The sequence below is a fragment of the Sus scrofa genome, unplaced genomic scaffold, assembly GCF_000003025.6.
Source record: "Sus scrofa isolate TJ Tabasco breed Duroc unplaced genomic scaffold, Sscrofa11.1 Contig303, whole genome shotgun sequence".
NCBI lineage: Eukaryota > Metazoa > Chordata > Mammalia > Artiodactyla > Suidae > Sus > Sus scrofa.
The window spans coordinates 36503-56226 of NW_018085171.1; the positions used below are offsets into that span (position 1 = coordinate 36503).

The window sequence follows — 19724 nt, forward strand, 5'->3', positions numbered from 1 at the left end:
CGAACCCGCAACCTCACGGTTCCTAGTTGGGTTCATTAACCATTACACCACGACGGGAACTCCCACAAGTGGTATCTTTGATCCAGCACTGCTCAGCCAGGAGAGACCTTGGCTCCTCGGCAGGGCTCCCATGTGGCTCTTTCTGGATCCTCTCCTTTTCATCTCTTCTCCCTGAAGCTGTAAAAATTCAATTCAACCTGAACACTTGAAAGGCTATATATAACTCCTTCCTTTTCTTCCCTTAGGATTTCATCATCCAGAAGCTGGATGAAAACAATGCTTATTATGTGGGGCTGTCAGACCTACAGGGAAAAAATAATTGGCAATGGGTTGATCAGACACCATACAATGAAAGTGCCACGTGAGTATAGAATTAGGAAAAGGAATCCTGTGTCCTGCACCATACAGGGGTTTTAGGGCATTACACCTGTCAGCTATTCAAATAAGATAGCTCACTCTTTTTTTGGAGTTCCCATCATAGCTCAGTGGTTAATGAACCCAACTGGTATCCATGAGGACGTGGGCTTAATCCCTGGCCTTGCTCAGTGGGTTAAGGATCCAGCATTGCTGTGGCTGTGGCATAGGCCAGCAGCTATAGCTCTGATTCAACTCCTAGCCTGTGAACCTCCACATGCTTCGGGTGCAGCCCTAAATAGACAAATAAAATAAAATAGCTCACGCTTCTTTTAACTCTTGGGCACTAGGTTAAATGATTGTATCTATTATCTCATTCAATCGTCACAATAATTCTATGAGGCACAATAATTCATCTCACTGTAGAGATGAAGAAACTGAGTTTATTTTATTTTTTTGTCTTTTCTAGGGCCACGCCCACGGCATATGGAGGTTCTCAAGCTAGGGGTCGAATCGGAGCTGAAGCTGCTGGCCTACGCCAGAGCCACAGCAACACAGGATCCAAGCTGAGTCAGCGACCTACACCATAGCTCACAGCAACGCCAGATTCTTAACCCACTGATCAAGGGATCGAACCTGCAACCTCATGGTTCCTTGTCGGATTCGTTAACCACTGTGCCACAACGGGAACTCTGAAGAAACTGAGTTTAAAGAGTAGAGATAACACAGTGGTTATCTAGCAATGACAACAGTGGTCCTCAAACCCAGGTCAGTTTGACATCCTGGTCTGTGCTTATAAACACTACTTTATACCTAAATATGATGAAAGTTATGTCAATTAAGATCATAATCAATTATTAAGATCAACTATCTCTCATAAAGCAAATGAGCTAAATTCTGACAGTCTTACCTCATATTTAGGTAGTTTTTTGAAAACTCAAGTACTTTGTACATTACTTCCTTTGCTCCTTGCATCACTGTGTGAAATATACAGGGATATTAATCTGGTCTCTGAGAATCTGTGAAGTGAAAATACTTGTCCAGTGGGAGTTCCTACTGTGGCACAGTGGAAATGAATCCAACTAGTATCCGTGAGGATGTGGGTTCGATCTCTGGCCTTGCTCAGTGGGTTAAGGACCTGGAGTTGCCGCGAGCTGTGGTGTAGGCCGGCAGATGTAGCTGTGATGGGACCCATAGCCTGGGAACCTCCATATGCTGCAGGTGTGGCCCTACAAAGCAAAAAATAAAAAAATAAAAAAATCACTTGTCCAAGCTATCAGGGATAGTAGCAGATTCAGAGATTTTAACTACTTCTTCAGACTCCAAAAGCAGTGTATTAAAAAAAGAAGCAAGCTACCTTGACACTTGAGACAAGCATGAAATCTTTCATATCATTTAAGGGAGCCTATGGGCTGACAGTTCCCTGGGAACAGGATAGAAGATGGACAAACAGGAGAGAGCTTCTGGAATATCTGTTGGGAGATTGTCTAATGCAATAAGATGATGCAGTACTTGATGATGTAAGAACAGTTTTCAAGGGAAATACCAGAGACACAGATGGAGGAAAAGCTCCATGAGAAGTGGGAAGGGATGATTTGGGCCTCTCTGATTTTGACTTCCACACAGTTCCATCTCAGCTCCTCCATCTCCCCACCCCCTTACCGCCTCTTTTCAAAGCACAGTTTAAAGACACGCTTTCAGGAGTTCCTGTCTTGGCTCAGTGATTAATGAATCTGACTAGGAATCAAGAGGTTGCAGGTTCGATCCCTGGCCTCGCTAAGTGGGCTAAGGATCCGGCGTTGCCATGAGCTGTGGTGTAGGTCACAGACACGGTTCGGATCCCATGTTGCTGTTGGCTGTGGCGTAGACTGGCAGCTGCAGCTCCTATCAGACCCCTAGCCTGGGAACCTCCATATGCTGCGGGTGCGACCCTAGAAAAAGAGAGAGAAAGAAACATTCTCATCCTTTTTCTCCCTTTCTGGCATGCAGATTCTGGCACTCAGGTGAACCCAATGATCTCAGTGAACATTGTGTTATACTACATTTTCGTGCTTCACCAAGAAAATGGGGTTGGAATGATGTTCGTTGTAATCAGCATCAGAAGTTTATTTGCAAGATGATGAAGATTTACTTATGAGTGGAACATTCTCCATGATCGTGTGGTTGAACTGGTATTCACCATCATTGAGATAGCTAATTTGTTCTTTTTTTTTTTTTTTTTTTTTTGTCTTTTGTCTTTTTAGGGCCACACCCGAGGCACATGGAAGTTCCCAAGCTACGGGTCTAATCGGACCTGTAGCTGCCGGCCTATGCCTATGCCACAGCCACAGCAATGCCAGATCCGAGCAGAGTCTGTGACCTACCACAGCTCATGGTAACGCCAGATCCTTAACCCACTGAGTGAGGCCAGGGATCAAACCTGCAGCCTCAAGTTTCCTAGTTGGATTCGTTTCGACTGCGCCACAAAGGGAACTCCTAATGTGTTCTTGTTATTCCTGTGTAAGTCTTTTATAAGGGATCTTCATAAAATTTTTCAGTAGTCTGTCACCTCTTCCATGAACAAGAGAATCATTCATCCGTTCATTTATTCATTCATGAAATCTAAAATTTTAGGGGTGCAAAATTTGCCCCCCCGGAATGTCTTTTTGGCATGTGCATTATTTCAGGCTGAAAGCAATCAAGGCCCAAAAGGCTCAGGAAGAAACTTTGACCTTCCCCCTATCTGTCTAAAGAATGGAGCTAGAGGACCAGTTCTAGAAAAGGAGGTATCTCTACAGATCACTGTACTAAGAACAAGGAACCGGGCAAAGTCTGTTAAAATTCCTCTCTGTGTCCCATTGTCTCTGCAGAGCTCAGCAAACATTTGTTTACTGAATCTTTGTTTGCCATCTCCTTGTCAATTGCCTTCCTCTCCCTTAAGGTCTCAAACCAGTACCTCCCAACATCCTCTTCTGTCTTAAGCTGCGTACAGTATTTAGGCAAGGGCTTCAGACCTTTTAGCAAGCTACCCAATTTTCCTGGGTCTCCCCCATGTATAAACATGTTATTAAATGTTTGTTTGATTTTTCTCCTGTTAATTTGTCTCACAGCAGTTTTAATTCTTAGGTCATCCAGAAGAACCTAGAAGGGTAGAGGAGAATTTCTTCTTACCTGAAGACATGAACATACACAGAGCGTGGCAGAGACTATTCTGCAGACAAATGGAGGCAGCATGAACCACATCTTCTAATTTTGGTCTGATTGCTAAGGGGTTAGACACTGGTTAAGTTTTATGATGTGGTTTCTCCATCTGTCTGAATTTTCCTCTGTATGGGTTAGTCAACAGCAAAATCATTCCCGTCATTGCTTTTTTTCATTTCTCTCAGACAGATGTATTATCTTGAACCAAAAGCATATTTTATAAAGGTGGAATGTAATACACATCCAGGGAAGATAAATTCCAGCTTTGTCCAAGTAGATTTTTTGGGCTTCCTAACATTCTCTGTTCAGTCTTGGGCTGTCATTTAACATCAGGGTACAAGCAGAGGGAAGTCGGAAATTGAGTGCTGGAGACTTAGAATTAGAGAATTGGCATTGGACGTTATTACGGTGAAGTTACATTCATCCATCAAGTATTCTGATAATTTTTTCCTTTGGTTAAATTTTATAGTTTCTTTGTATGTATTCCCACTCAATTTCCGGTTGTATTTATATTCCTCTCTTTACTAAAGGTATTACAGATCATTTTTCTACTACAATATATCATATTTACAATAAAACTAATTTGTTACATTAGCATGGTAATTATAATCAACCATGACAAAGCTGATTCTAACCATGGCTATCCCAGTGTGACCGCCTGAGGTTATGCCCTGATTATCTTGATGCAAACAAGTAATTAATTTTGCCATCCATTTCCTGATTATATCTAAGGATGAGTTACTATTATACAGGTCTGATCTTATCCACTGCATGTAGAATTTACCGGCCCAATTCTCAGAGACCAGCTTACATAACAAGAATTCTGGCAGAATTCTTGCTGGCCTTTATTTACAATGAGTTTTCCCATTATTATTTCAATTCTAATATGGAGATGGAATGAAAGAAGGGCACGAAGAACCTCTTCACTAAATGCCTTAGATTGTCAGAGTAGAAGATGTGCTTGACCTGGAGTGAAATGGAAAATAGTAATAGTCAGTATTGGAATTTTTTTCTTCTCTCCACATTGTATTTTATGAATGTGATTTAGAGTCTTTTTGATTTTCCTTTGAGCACCAGCAAATTAAGTTTGGACATAACAGATTTTATGTTAAGATTTGTGTTTAAAGTGTGATATTAAAATGAAGTAGCCATCTGAGTATCCATTAATGGACAGAATTGTGAAAATAATAAAATAGCTCTTTCAAGCTACTGAGTTTTGGGGTGGCTTATTATTCAGCATATATAACTGAAAATCTTTTAAGTTATATTACAGTTTTGAATTAAGATTCTGCAAAATGATGTAATGTATCCAATCATACTGATGCCTCTAAAGAGATTAGTAATGATTTGGAAATGAGAGTAGATTAATTTTACTATTAGTGAATAATATACAGAATTGAAGTGTTTATTTTTTTATATCATTTAAAATTCCTATTCTTATATAGTAGGCATATTGTATTATACCACAGATGTGTTTCTTAAATAAATGTTCAATATTAAGTGTGTATACAAAACTAAATTTTTCCTACTACTAAGGATATGTGATCAGAAATTGTTCTCAGATCACTATTTTAGAAAATCAATCTTAAAATTCTTGCTTAAAGTAGAGGTAAATATTCCTTGAGGTTAGAAAAAAGATAGGCTAGATACAGAACTGTTTGAAGACAGTGTGCTTACATGTTGGCTTATCTAGCAGATGTATTTAAGTCTATAAATGAAATATATTTTGGAATTTTAGGCTCTATATTCATCTTTATAGTTGCTATTAAAAACAAATAAACATACAAAAAAAAATCTATGAACACTTCCCGGCCTTTTGTTCGATCTATCACTTGGTAAATAGAAGGGAAGGTGGAAACTAGGGAAAATACTTTTGCCCATTGGAATCAAAATGATCAACCTGAAGGGAGTTCCCTTTGTGGCTCAGCAGTTAACGAACCTGACTAGGATCCATGAGGATGTACGGTCGATCCCTGGCCTCGCTCAGTGGGTTAAGGATCCAGCATGGACGTGAACTGTGGTGTAGGTCACAGACGAGGCTGGAATCCTGTGTTGCTCTAGCTGTGGTGTAGGCCAGCAACTGTAGCTTCAATTCAGTTCCTAGCCTGGGAACTTCCATATGCCACGGGTGTGGCCCCCCCAAAAAAGATCAACCTGATTGTTTCTCTGAAAGTGGGAATCTGCTGATACTTGATAACCCTTTATGGCCTGTTTAATGTTAATTTTATTTTGATGCTCTTAATACTGCAGCATGGATTAATAGGTCTGTCCTTGCCAATATGGAAATCATCAATGGTGTGTACTTTGTCAAGGGTGAGTTTAATGTCCGTAGGACAGAAAACATAACAGGACAATTCAATTATATTAAGCCAGATGTCCAGTATAAGGGTTTGATTACATTCATTATATCTTGTCCACACACTGAAATGCCCTGCAGCACTTAAAACTGTTGCAAATGAAATCTAAACCAGTGTTTAAGACTGTGCTGCATATTGTTGGTCTGTTTATCCCTTCTTGCCTACGAAAAACTTTCAGCGTTGCTTAGTCACTTTCCTTATAGCCAAGGTGCCTTGAGATTGCTGACCTCATAGTCATCTGCGTGCATGGATGCTGGTTAGTACAAGGTAATGGAAATAATCACCCTAGGGGTTAGTTTTTAGGAAAAGGCACCGATTGCAAGTCACACCAATCAATTGCCTCTCCTAGCTCTCAGAGGACTCAGGGAGCTGACAAATATGAACAAAGACATATGTGGTCCTGCTTGTTACTGATCATCATTCTTTTTTTTTTTTTTTTCTTTTTGCTATTTCTTTGGGCCGCTCCTGCGGCATATGGAGGTTCCCAGCCTAGGGGTCCAATCGGAGCTGTAGCCGCCAGCTTACGCCAGAGCCAGAGCAACGTGGGATCCGAGCCGCGTCTGCAACCTACACCACAGCTCACGGCAACGCCGGATCGTTAACCCACTGAGCAAGGGCAGGGACCGAACCCGCAACCTCATGGTTCCTAGTCGGGTTCGTTAACCGCTGCGCCACGATGGGAACTCCTGATCATCATTCTATGACCAGGAGGGGAACTAGCCTTGGGATGACGGGAGCATCACGAATAGCAGAGCAGAACAGTGGAAAGAATCTGGTTTCTTTAGGGTATTGTTGAGCCACAGAATCCGCTATTTCCGAACTTTTAATAATAAAAGCTAATACATTTTCTAATTATTTAAGTCTGATTGAATCTTGATTGGTATAAAAAACATATTGTATATTTTTAGTGACCAAACTTCATTGGGGTTTAATTTATATACAGTAAAAAGGTGACATTTTCGGAGTACAGTCGAATGATCTCGACAAATACATACAAATCTGCACCCTCCATGTCCATCAATATAAAGAACGTTTCCATCACTGTAGAACCTTCCCTCATGCCCCTACCCTAGGAGAGCAGTGATCTGATTTCTACCAACATATATTTGTTTTCCCAGCTCTAAAATTTCATGTAAGAGAAATAATAAAATATGCTCTTTTGTTTCTACCTTCCTTTGCTCAGTGTTTGTGACATTCGCCCACATTTTTGTATTTTTTTTCAACCATACATTCAGCTTTACTCTTGAGTTGTATCCCGTTGTATGTAATATGTCATAATGTTAGCCATTCTTTTTTGGTAACCTTCGAGTTCTTTCTAGGTTTTAAATATTATGAATAAACCTGCTATAAACTTTCTTCTATGTGTCTTTTTATGGGCCTGTGTTTTCATTTCTTTTAGATATATAACTGGGAATGGGCTGTATCAACCCTTACAGCATCGTAAAGAATAGTTGAAATGCCCTAACAATTCTCTGTGTCCCACTTTTTCTTTTTTTTTTTTTTTTTTTGCCTTTTTCTAGGGCTGCTCCCACAGCGTATGGAGATTCTCAGGCTAGAGGTCTAATCGGAGCAGTAGCCACCGGCCTATGCCACAGCCACAGCAACGCCGGATCCTTAACCTACTGAGCTAGGCCAGGGATCGAACCTGCAACCTCATGGTTCCTTGTCAGATTCATTAACCACTTCGCCATGACGGGAACTCCTGTGCCCCACTTTTTCATTCCTTTTCCACTCTCCCATGACCCCTAGCCACCACTCGTCTTGTTACCGTTTCTATGGTTTTGCCTTTTTCAGATTGACACATAGTAGGAGTATGGCTTTTTTAGACTGGCTTATTTCACTTAGCAATATGCATTTAAGGTTTCTCCGTGTCTTCTTGTGGCTTGATAGCTCATTTCTTTGTATCGTAGAACATATTTCCTCATATGGCTGTACCACAGTTTATATGTCCATCTATCAAAGGACATCTTGGCAGTTTCCAATTTTTGACAGTTGTGAATAAAGCTGCTGTAAACTTTCATGTGTAGGTTTTTGTGTCACCATGGTTTCAGCTCATTTAGGGAAATACCTAGGAGCCCAGTTGCTGGATTCTGTGGTAAGATTATGCATGACTTTGTTAGAAACTGCCAAAATGTCCTCCCCATTGGCTCTCTACATTTGCATTCCCATCAACAATGAATGAGACTCCCTGTTGCTTTACATCCTCACCAGCATTTGGTCGCGTCAGTGTTGGTGGATTTTAGCCTTTCTAATAGGCATGTAGTGGGGAGATTGCATTTTAATTTGCAATTCCTTAGTGATATGAAACATCTTCTCATATACTTATTTGCCATCGGTATGTCTTTTTTTGGTGAAAAGTCTATTTAGATCTTTTGCTCACTTTTTATTTTTTTATTTTTAAGTTTAGCTTTAATTTTTTTTTTTGAACAAAATAATGACATTTGCAGCAACATGGATGCAGTAGAGACCCTCATACCAAGTGAAGTCAGAAAGAGAAAGACAAATACCATATGATATCACTTATATCTGGAATCTAACATACAGCACAAATGAACCTTTCTACAAAAAAGAAAACCATGGACATGGAGAACAGACTTGTGGTTGCCAAGGCAGAAGGAGAGAGTGGGATGGACTGGGAGTTTGGGGTTAATAGATGTAAACTATTGCCCTTGGAATGGATAAACAATGAGATCCTGGGAACTATATCTAGTCACTTATGACGGTTTTGTTCACTTTTTATTTGTCTTCTTTTGTATGACGTCTTTGTCTGGTTTGAGTAATAGGGTAATGCTGGCCTCATTGAATGAATTAGGAAGAGTTCCTTTTAATTGTATTTTTTGGAAGAGATTGTAGATAATTTCTATAATTTTTTTTTCCTTAAATGTTTGATTGAATTCACCAGTGAAACCATCTGGGGCTTGTGCGCTCTGTTTTGAAGTTTATTAATTACTGACTCAATTCTTTAATAGCTGTAAGCCTATTCAGCTATAAGCCTAATAGCTATGATCTGTTCCTCCTTGGATATGTTTTGGTAGATGTGCCTTTTAAGGAAGTAGGTAATTTTAGATAAGTAATCAAATTTGTGGGCATAGAGGTGTTTATAATATCCCTTTTTATTTATTTATTTTTAATTTTCATTTTTTTTTTTTTTGTCTTTCTGTCTTTTCTAGGGCTAAACCCATGGCATGTGGAGGTTCCCAGACTAGGAGTCTAATTGGAGCTGTAGCTGCTAGCCTATGCCAGAGCCACAGCAATGCCAGATCCGAGCCATGTCTGCCATCTACGCTGCAGCTCATGGCAACACCAGATCCTTAACCCACTGAGCAAGGTCAGGGATCAAACCAGCCATGTCATGGTTCCTAGTCAGATTCGTTAACCACTGAACCATGACGGGAACTCCAAATATCCCTTTTAAAAAAATGTGATTTGTCCCTACTTTGTAAGGCATTTAGTGAAGTATTTAAGAATAACGGTAATGAAGATAATACCTAAAAAGCACAACTGGTAAGTTGCATTCAGAACACTGTTAAATCAGTGAATGGAAGTGATCATTCTGAAGCACATGCAGTGGCGTGTTAAAGTATGCTTTTAACAAAGATGTTTATAAGAATGCTAATTGTAAGCTGCTTTGAGAACACTTTCATAACAGTGAGTGGAAGTGATCCCCATTCTGTAATGCATGTAGTGAAGTGGCTTTTTTCCTTTTTTTGCTTTTTAGGGCCACACTCGTGGCATACGGAGGTTTCTAGGTTAGTGGTCCAATCGGAGCTACAGCTGCTGGCCTGCACCACAGTCGCAGCAACAAGGGATCCAAGCTGCGTCTTTGACCTACACCACAATCACAGCAATGCCAGATCTCTAACCCACTGAGTGAGGCCAGGGATCGAACCTGCAACCTCATGGCCACTAGGTCAGATTCGTTTCCGCTGTGCCACAATGGGAACACCTTCATGTTTTTTAATTACTCTTTTAATGTCCATGTGGGTCATTCGTGATAACTCCCTTTTTTAACTTCTTTTTCACTTCTAACATTAGTAATTTGTGTCCTCTCATTTTTTTCTTTGTTAACCTGCTAGGGGATTATCAATTTTTCTCCTATTTTTCAAGAATAAACTTTTGGTTTCATTGTCTTTAGTTTTTCTGTTTTCAATTTCATTGATTTCTGCTCTCACTTTTATTATTTATTTTCTTTTGCCTATTTTGGATTTAATTTGCTCTTCTGTCTTTATGGTTTCCTAGGGTGGAAGCTTAAATTGCTGATTTTAGGTCTTTCGTCTTCCCTGACATAGGTATTCAATCGTATAAATTTTGGTCTAGGTGCTTATTTTGCTATATCCCATACATTTTGATAGATTTCATTTGCACTTAGCTAAAATTTTAAAAAGTGGGGACAATTCTTCTTTAAGCCATGTGTTCCTTAGTGTTGTGCCATTTAATCGCTAAGTATTTTGGGATTTTCCAGCTATCTTTCTGTTACTGATGTTTAGTTTAATACCACTGTGTGTTGAGAGAAGACATTGTGTAATTTCTATTATTTTGAATTTGTTAGGGTGCATTTTATGGCCCAGAATATGGCCTTTCTTGGTGATGTTCCATGTGAGTTGGGAGAAGAATGTGTACTTTGTTGTTTTGGGTAAAATATCCTATAAATGTCAATTAGATCCTATTGGTTGATAGTGCATTTTTTTGAATTAGAGTTTTCATTTTTTCCAGATATACACCCAGAGGTGGGATTGCTGGATCATATGGTAGCTCTATTTTTAGTTTTTTAAGGAATCTCCTTTTTTTTTTTTTTTTCTATTTCAACTCCACAATTTTATTTTATTTTATTTTTTAGAGAATTTTTATTACAGGGGTTCCGTCGTGGCGCAGTGGTTAATGAAGCTGACTAGGAACCGTGAGGTTGCGTGTTCGATCCCTGGTCTCGCCCAGTGGGTTAAGGATCCGGCATTGCCACGAGCTGTGGTGTAGGTCACAGACGTGGCTCAGATCTGGCATTGCTGTGGCTCTGATGTAGGCCGGCAGCAACTGCTCCCATCAGACCTCTAGCCTGGGAACTTCCATATGCCGCAGGTGCAGCCCTAAAAAGGACAAAATACAAAAAAAAAAAAAAAAGAATTTTTATTACAGTTTATTTACAATGTTCTGTCAATTTCTGCTGTAAAGTGACATATATATACATTCTTTTTCTCATATTATCCTCCATCATGTTCCATCCCAAGTGATTAGATATACTTCCCTGTGCTTTACAGCAGGATCTCAACGCTTATCCACTCCAAATGCTATAGTTTGCATCTACTAATCCCAAACTCCCAGTCCTTCCCACTCCCTCTCCCTCCCCCTTGGCAAACACAAGTGTGTTCTCCATGTCCATGAGTTTGTTTCTTTTCTGTAGATAAGTTCATTTGTGCCATATATTCGATTCTAGATATACATGAAATCATATGGTATTTGTTTCTCTTTCTGACTTAATTCACATAGTGTGAGAGTCTCTAGTTCCATCCAGGCTGCTGCAAATGGCATTATTTTGGTTTTTTTTTTATGGCTGAGTAGTTCCATTTTGTATTATGTACCACATCTTCTTAATCCATTCATTTGTGTTGATAGACATTTAGGTTGTTTCCATTTCTTGGCTATTGTGAATAGTGCTGCAATGAACATAGGGGTGCATGTATATTTTTCAATGCACCCTGATTTTTGTGGCTGCTGTCCTGAGTACTCCCCTTGATCACCTGGCTCATAAGTTCATATGACTCTTTTCTTCATTCAGTTAATGTGGTGTATCATACTTAACAGTTTTTTGTTTTTTGTGATTTTTTTTTTTTTTGGCTCTTTTTACAGCCACACTTGAGGCACATGGAAGTTCCTGGGCTAGGGGTTCAATTGCAGCTTGCAGCAATGCCAGATCCTTAACCCACTGAGCAAGGCCAGGAATCGAACCTGCAAATTATGGAACACATGTCGGGTTCTTAACCTGCTGAGCCACAAAGAAAACTCCGAATATGGTGTATTACACTTATTGATTTGCATGTGTTGAACTATCCTTGCATCCCAGGGATAAATCCAACTTGATTGTAGTGTATGATATATTTAATGTGCTTTTGAATTGGGTTTGCTAGTATTGAGTTGAGAATTTTTGCAGCTATGTTTATCAGGGATACTGGCCTGTAATTGTAATTTTCTTTTCTTTTAGTATTCTTTTCTGACTGTAGTATCAGAGTAATGCTGGCCTTATAAAATGAGTTTCTTTGATTTGAGGGGAAGAGTTTGAGAAGGATTAGTATTCATTCTTCTTCAATGTGTAGTGGAATTCATCTGCGAAGCCATCTGATCCTGGGCTTTTATTTCTTGGGAGATTTTTGATTACTGATTTCATCTCCTTGCTTACTATTGTCTGTTTGGATTTTTTGTTTTTTGTTTTTTGGAGCCGCACCCACAGAATAAGGAGGTTCCCAGGCTAGGGGTCCAGTCGGAGCTATAGCTGCCACCCTATGCCACAGACACAGCAACACAGGATCTGAGCCGTGTCTGTGACCTACACCACAGCTCACCGCAATGCCTGATCCTTAACCCACTGAGAAAGGCCAAGGATCGAACCTGCAACCTCATGGTTCCTAGTTGGATTTGTTTCCATTGCACCATGGTGGTGGGAACTTCTGTTCAGATTTTCTATTACTTTATGACTCGTCCTGGTCAGTTGTGTGTTTTAGGAATTCATCCATTTCTTCTAATGTATCTAATTTTAGGAGTATAATTATTAAAATGTTCATGGTTCAAAAGTAGTATATAGGGTAATTTAGCATTTCTCATATTTATCATCTTTGGATTCGTATCTTAAATCTTAATGTGAGAGCTTTCCAAACTATGAAAAGATGACAGCTCTAAAGGATAATTTATCTGTGAATATAACATTAAAATATATTATTCCTTCTTCCTGCACCATGAAGCAAATATCTGAGATTAACTATTTTGAGAGATAATAAGGATTTTTCATTGCTTTGCTTTGTTATTTCCTGATATTTAAAAATGCCTATTTTACGGTGTGATGATAAAAAAGCAGATCATAAGAGTGTGAGGGAACAACTCAATCTGTTTTTTTATGTGAATTGGGAACATGTGGATCTAGACAACCTGAGACTTTCTTGAATGTTTAAAAAAAAACTTCAGACTTTAGTATAACCCATCATCACTAAAGTTAGCTCCATTTTGGCATTGCACAGTCAAGAGAGAAATGGGTTTAAAAATAGGTATTTCAGGAGTTCCCATCGTGGCTCAGTGGTTAATGAATCTGACTAGGAACCATGAGGTTGTGGGTTTGATCCCTGGCCTTGCTGAGTGGGTTAAGGATCTGGCGTTGCTGTGGCTCTGGCATAGGCCTGCGGCTACAGGTCTGATTAGACCCCTAGCCTGGGAACTTCCATATGCCACAGGTGTGGCCCTGGAAAAGGCAGAAAGATAAATAAATAAATAAATAAATAAATAAAATAGATATTTCATTAATCAAGGGGAAGTGGATTAGAAAACCCATATTTAACTAAGAGAAATATAGAGAAACCAAATTGAGTTGAGTATCCACAAGTCAGAAGAAAATGAAGGAAGGGAGAGAAGAAATGAAGTGAGAAACTGAGTGATCTCTGCATGTTTTTTCCAAAGAACAGAGAGCTTTAATCATAAGATATTGAAGATATCTCAAAGCATTAAGAATTTCCCTTGTTTGTTATTTATCCTTTATGTTTTTTTCATAGTTACTAGTAGTCAGAAACTCTCAAAAGGTCCATGAATTTTCCTTGGGATTAATAAAATACAGAGAGGTAGGCAGCCATGAGTCAACACATTTGTATTAAATAATGACTATTTTCCTGGTGTTATAAAAAGAATGGGGCCCCTAACCATCCCTGTTCTAAACTCTAGCTCTTACAGTTTAATGGGATGGACATTGAAAACTTATGTAAACTTATAACTGAATAAACAAATATAAGCAAGTTCTGAGATAGCAAAGTTTTTTCCTTGAGGTTGGGCTCCAAGAAGAGTGAGTATATTTAGGAGGGTTGGAGGGACTTAGCGTTAAATTGTCAGAGTCACAATGGCAAATTTTAATATTAAGACACAAGACAGAATAAATGTGGGAGAACAGGAGTAAACTGATCTGTGAGGGGGCTGTGCTCTGGTGGCTTGTAAGAACAAGAATCTCTCTAGCCTGACAAAGACAAAATGCATTATGAAAGAATGAATTCCTTTCCTCTTTTCCAGTGACCCATCAAAACTCTGTATAATGGAAAAGAGACAAGGGTATGTTTGTTTGTTTGTTTTTTCTTTTAAATATGACTTGCTGTTGAAATGCAGTCCTACTGAAATATATCACTTTGCCATGAGCAATCAAACTTCTCTGTTCTAATGTTGAAATTTCTATTCAATTTAATCTCCATTCTGGAGTCCAAATGAATGCATTCTGTTGTTTCACTTGGAGATTGTAAAAAAAGTATTTCAAACTTAACATTTGAAATAAGGCCCTACCTAGATTTTACTTAAAAACAGCTTTTCCTCTTTTTCGTTTCATTTTATGGCTGCACCCGAGGCACGTAGAAGTTCTGGGCCAGGGACTGAATCTGAGCTGCACCTGTGACTTATGTTGTAGTTGCAGCAATTCTGGATCCTTTAACCTATTGCCCCAGGCTGGGAATTGAACCCATAGCTCCAAAGCAACCTCAGCTGTTGCAGTTGTATTCTTAACCCATGGTGCCATAGCAAGAACTACAAAAACTGTCTTTCCTGTGCTCCGTATTTCAGTTTATTACTAAAAAGTACAAAAGAGTGTATGGCACGCCTGGGGCCACTCAGCAAGATCTCAGGATGGGGCGGGGGCAGAGAGAAAGCGAGAGGAAGGAGAGAAAGAGAGCAGACCTTGGGTTCTTCTTTTATTGGGGTCCAGGGTCTGGGCCTAGGGTTTGTAGGTTAACTTGCTACTAGTGAATTTAAGATATAAGAGTGGGAATTGAAGCACAGGAAGGGAAAAACAAGTGTCCAATGTTTGGTTATTTAAGTCAACGAGAGATTTTTAAAACAAAAGAAATTTTAAGGGTAGGGAGCAGTGTTGGAGGATGTCATTGAAGGGATGTGAATGCTGGTTGACCCACCAAATGGACCTGGGCAATTGCAGGCTCTTCAACCTGCTTTGTCCTTGGAACATACACTCTGCCCACTGTTCCTACACTAGGAGCCATTTCAAGGATGAAGCCTTGAAAGAGTAATGTGTTGTTGAGACCATCTGGACTGAATATGTTACTGTGCCCTGTTAAGGCCTCTACATAAACTTTAAGATTTTGGCAGTTGGGTGCAAAGTTCTACTCATTTTGTGCTGCCCAAGGCAAGCCTCATGTGTGAATTCTCATGCTTATTAAAACCACCTACTACCAGTCTGGAATGGTCTGCCTTTTTCTTTGGTCTCTCCTTACCCTCCATGTACCAGCACCAGTTTCAGATTTAACCTGGGAAACTTCCAGGTTTTAAACCAAAAGGTAGCCTGGCTCTTTATCTAGAAAATCCTGAATTTGTCACCAAAAACTCTTAGAACTAATAAATACATTCAATAAAGTTGCAAAATGCAAAATTAATATGAAGAAACATATTGTATTTGTAGACACTATTGGTGAACTACCAGAGAGAAAGAGAGATTAAGGAAACAGGCCCATTTACAACTGAATCAGAAAGAATAGAACATTTAGGAACAAATCTAACCAAAGAGGTAAAAGACTTATACTTGGAAAAAGTTCAAGGCACTGATAAAAGAAATTGAAGATGACACAAGGAGATGGAAAGGTATACTGTGCTCATGGATTGGAACAATTACTGTTGTTAAAATGATGATACTACCCAGGGCAATCCATGGATTCAATGCAATCCCTATCAAAATACCAGTGGCATTTTTTCACAAAACTAGAACAAGTAGTTCAAAAATTGATGTGGAAGCACAAAAAGACGCTGAAGAGCCAAACCAATCTTGAGAAAGAAGGACAAAGCCAGAGGTATCAATCTCCCTGATTTCAAACTATAGTACAAAACTACAGTCATCAAAACAGTATAATATTGGCACAAAAACAGACGCATAGATCAGTGGAAGAGAGAGCCCAGAAATTAATCCAATGAGAACTATGTCTAGATACTCATGTCGCAACAGAAGAAAGGGTGGGGGAAAAAACTGTAACTGCAATGTATACATCTAAGGATAACCTGACCCCCTTGCTGTACAGTGGGAAAATGAAAATAAAAAAAAAAAGAAATTAATCCATACATATATGATCAACTGATCTACTACAAAGGAGGCAATAATATACAATTGGAAAAGACAGTCTCTTCAAAAAATGGTGTTGGTATAACCAGATTTCTACATGTGAAAGACTCAAACTGGACTACTTTCCCACACTATGTACAAAAATAAACTCAAAATGGACTGAAGACTTAAATATAAACCCTAAAATCATAAGAATTCCTAGAAGAAAAATAGGCAGTATGCTCATTGATATTGGCTAACACTATATTTTTGACATTCTTTTTAAGCAAGGGAAACAAAAGGAAAAATAAACGAGACAACATCAAACAAAAAAGCTTTTGCATGAAGGAAACAATCAAAACAAAAAGGCAGATATTTACAAATGATATATCTGATAAGGGTTAATATGCAAATTATACAATAACTCATAAAATACGGCATCAAAAAAACCAACTCAAAAAATGGGCAGAGAACCTAAACAGGCATTTTTCTAAAGACAAACAGATGGCCAATAGACACATGAAGATGCTCAACATCGCTAGTCATCATGGAAATGCAAATCAGAACCACAGCAAGAGAGTACCTCACACCTGTAAGAGTGGCTATTATCAAAAAATGCTATTAACAAATGGGAAGTGTTAGCAGAGATGTGGAGGAAAGGGGACACTCATGCTCTCTGGATGGGAATCTATATTGGTGCAACTACTATGAAAAACAATATGGAGAGTCCTTAAAAATTAAAAATATGACCACCACACAATCCAGCAATTCCATACCTGAGTATTTATCTGAAGAAAACAAAAACACTAATTAGAAAAGTGGCTCTAATGCCCTTTGTGGTTCAGCAGAAATGAGTCTGACCAGTATCTGTGAGGTTCTGTCCCTGGCCTTGCTCAGTGGGTTAAGGATCCCGTGTTGCCATGAGCTGTGCTGTAGGTCACAGATGCAGCTTGGATCTGGTGTTGCTGTGCTGTGGTGTAGGCCGGTGGCTTCAACTCTGATTCCACCCCTAGCCTGGGAACCTGCATATGCAGCAGGCACAGTCCTAAAAAGACCAAAAAAAAAAAAGATATACAAATCTTTATGTTCACTGAAATTTTATTTACCATAATCAAGGTATGGACGCAACCATATTGTCTATCAATAGATGAGTGGATAAAGATGTGATAATACATATATATATACACACACAGACACACACACACTCGAATATTGCTCTGTCATACAAAGCATGAAATCTTGCCATTTGCAATAGCATGGATGGAGCTTGAGGGTATTATGCCAAGTGAAATAAGTCTGACAGAAGAGGACAAATACCATATGATTTCACTTATATGTGGAATCTAAAATGAAAAACAAATGAGCAAACATAACAAAACAGAAACGGAGTCATAGATGCAGAGAACAAACATGATTTCCAGAGAGGAAAGGGGAGGAGGGATGAGTGAAATAGGTGAGGGAGATGAAACTTTCTTGTAAATTCCCTTTTTCTTTAGCAATTTTCAGTAGGCTTATTTCTGTTATTTGCAAGTGAGAAGACTTACCATATGACACAGGTTACACAGAAAAAAACAGGAAGTATGGAAGTGACAACCCGAAGGATTAAAATGGAATCTAAAAATATTGTGGCTTGGGGGACAGCCGTAACCTTAAAATGAAAATTGTGTGCCCTTGATTAAAAAAGAAATAGAGATATGTGTCTAACCTCAGTTTCCTACGTAGATCACCTGCTGTGTATAAAGCCAGCCAGTAGCCTGGAAGTATGGATGCTATCTACCCTACCTGAAGAAAGTTCTTTGGCTAATGTCTTTGACTACAGTCTAGCCTCTAGAGTGCAAAAGCAGCACTTAGGGGAAGAAGCACGTACTCTCAGTCTGGATATGTTCACTCACGGACATTTCTGGTTTACACTGGACTGCCTACCTACAAGAAGCATACTGCCACAGATCAGTGTTCTTTACTTGTTTCATCAAAAGAGGAAACTGTGGATCCCCGTTGAGCCATTGCTTTGGTTTCATCTTGTTTGCCTATGCTGGTTTCATCACCACTGTAGTTGGTTTACATCGTTCCTTTTTTCTGCCCCTTGCAGACTCCTTTTCCAGTGTGACCCAGTCATAATTTCCATACTAGATATGTTCTTACTTCCTGTTTGTCATCTATGTTTTTAATTTTTCTGTCAGTTGGTATTTATCTGTGGTTTTTTACCTGGTGAAATGTCCCTTTCTCAGAGGACTATAATCCAGTCATTAGCAGGATGGGCTTGAGTGTCGTGTTACCCAGATCTGGATTTCAGTTCTAGCATACTCTCTATGGGAGGTCAGGCAAGTTTCTAGCTTTTCAAAGACTTGGATATGTTATTTGTGCAGGCGGGAAAATAATAGTACATGCTTCATTTTGTGAAGGTTATGCAAGTCAATTTCTGTTCAGTGCTTAGAACAGTGCCTAGCATATCCACAAATGTGAGCAATTATTGCTTTAGAGGTATTTTTTTTTTTTTTTGTCTTTTTTTTGCTGTTGTTGTTGTTGTTATTGTTGCTATTTCCTGGGCCGCTCCCGCGGCATATGGAGGTTCCCAGGCTAGGGGTTGAATCGGAGCTATAGCCACCAGCCTACACCACAGCCACAGCAACGCGGGATCCGAGCCGCGTCTGCAACCTACACCACAGCTCACGGCAACGCCGGATCGTTAACCCACTGAGCAAGGGCAGGGACCGAACCCGCAACCTCATGGTTCCTAGTCGGATTCGTTAACCACTGCGCCACGACGGGAACTAGAGGTATGTTTTTTATAATGCTCCAGGTTATAGCTAGCATCAGCTGGTGCTCACATTCTCCTAGGTGTATTGCTTGGGTGGCTTATATTAACTTTTTTTGACTAAAGGAATTATTTATTTATATTTTATTTATTTTTTTTGTCTTTTTGCCATTTCTAGGGCCGCTCCTGTGGCATATGGAGGTTCCCAGGCTAGGGGTTGAATCGGAGCTATAGCCACCAGCCTACACCACAGCCACAGAAACACCATCTGAGCCACGTCTGAGACCTACACCACATCTCAGGGCAATGCAGGATCCTTAACCCACTGAGCAAGGCCAGGGATCGAACCGGCAACCTCATGGTTCCTAGTTGGATTCGTTAACCACTGCGCCACGACGGGAACTCCCTAAAGTGAATTTATTTAGAGAGATACATATTTCATAGGCAGAATTTGGTCTGTCTCAGAAGGCGAGAGCAACCCCAATGATAGTTTTCAAAGTTTCTTAAAATAATTTGCCTAGTTTTATTTTTATGACCCCCTCATTGAAAATGGGGCAAATAAAGGCCAGAATTGTTCTAGGGATAAACTCTGAGGTTTTTTTGGTTTCGTTTTTTCTTTTTAGGGCTACATCCATGGCATATGGAAGTTGCCAGGCTAGGGGTTGAATTGGAGCCACATCTGTGACCTATGCCCATGTTCACAGCAACACTGGATACTTAACCCACTGGGTGACGTTGGGGATTGAACCCACATCCTCATGGATACTAGTTGGGTTTGTTACCACTGAACCACAACAGGAACTCTTTTCAT

At 39.6% G+C, this 19724-nt stretch overlaps 1 protein-coding gene across 5 annotated transcripts in view; it reads left to right on the top strand.

Annotated features, from left to right (window-relative positions):
* LOC110258709 (C-type lectin domain family 4 member A-like) overlaps positions 1-4743 on the top strand; it is a 28963-nt gene extending 24220 nt beyond the window's left edge. For 4 of the 5 annotated variants that reach the window (XM_021081971.1, XM_021081966.1, XM_021081968.1 and 1 more), the window contains 3 exons: positions 246-361; positions 2344-2525; positions 3460-4743. In XM_021081971.1, the coding sequence (XP_020937630.1) occupies positions 246-361; positions 2344-2491 (264 nt within the window). In that variant the 3' untranslated portion in view covers positions 2492-2525; positions 3460-4743. The remainder of the gene's footprint in view (positions 1-245; positions 362-2343; positions 2526-3459) is intronic. The other variant, XM_021081970.1, reaches the window with a different exon arrangement.
* Positions 4744-19724: the final 14981 nt, after the last annotated feature.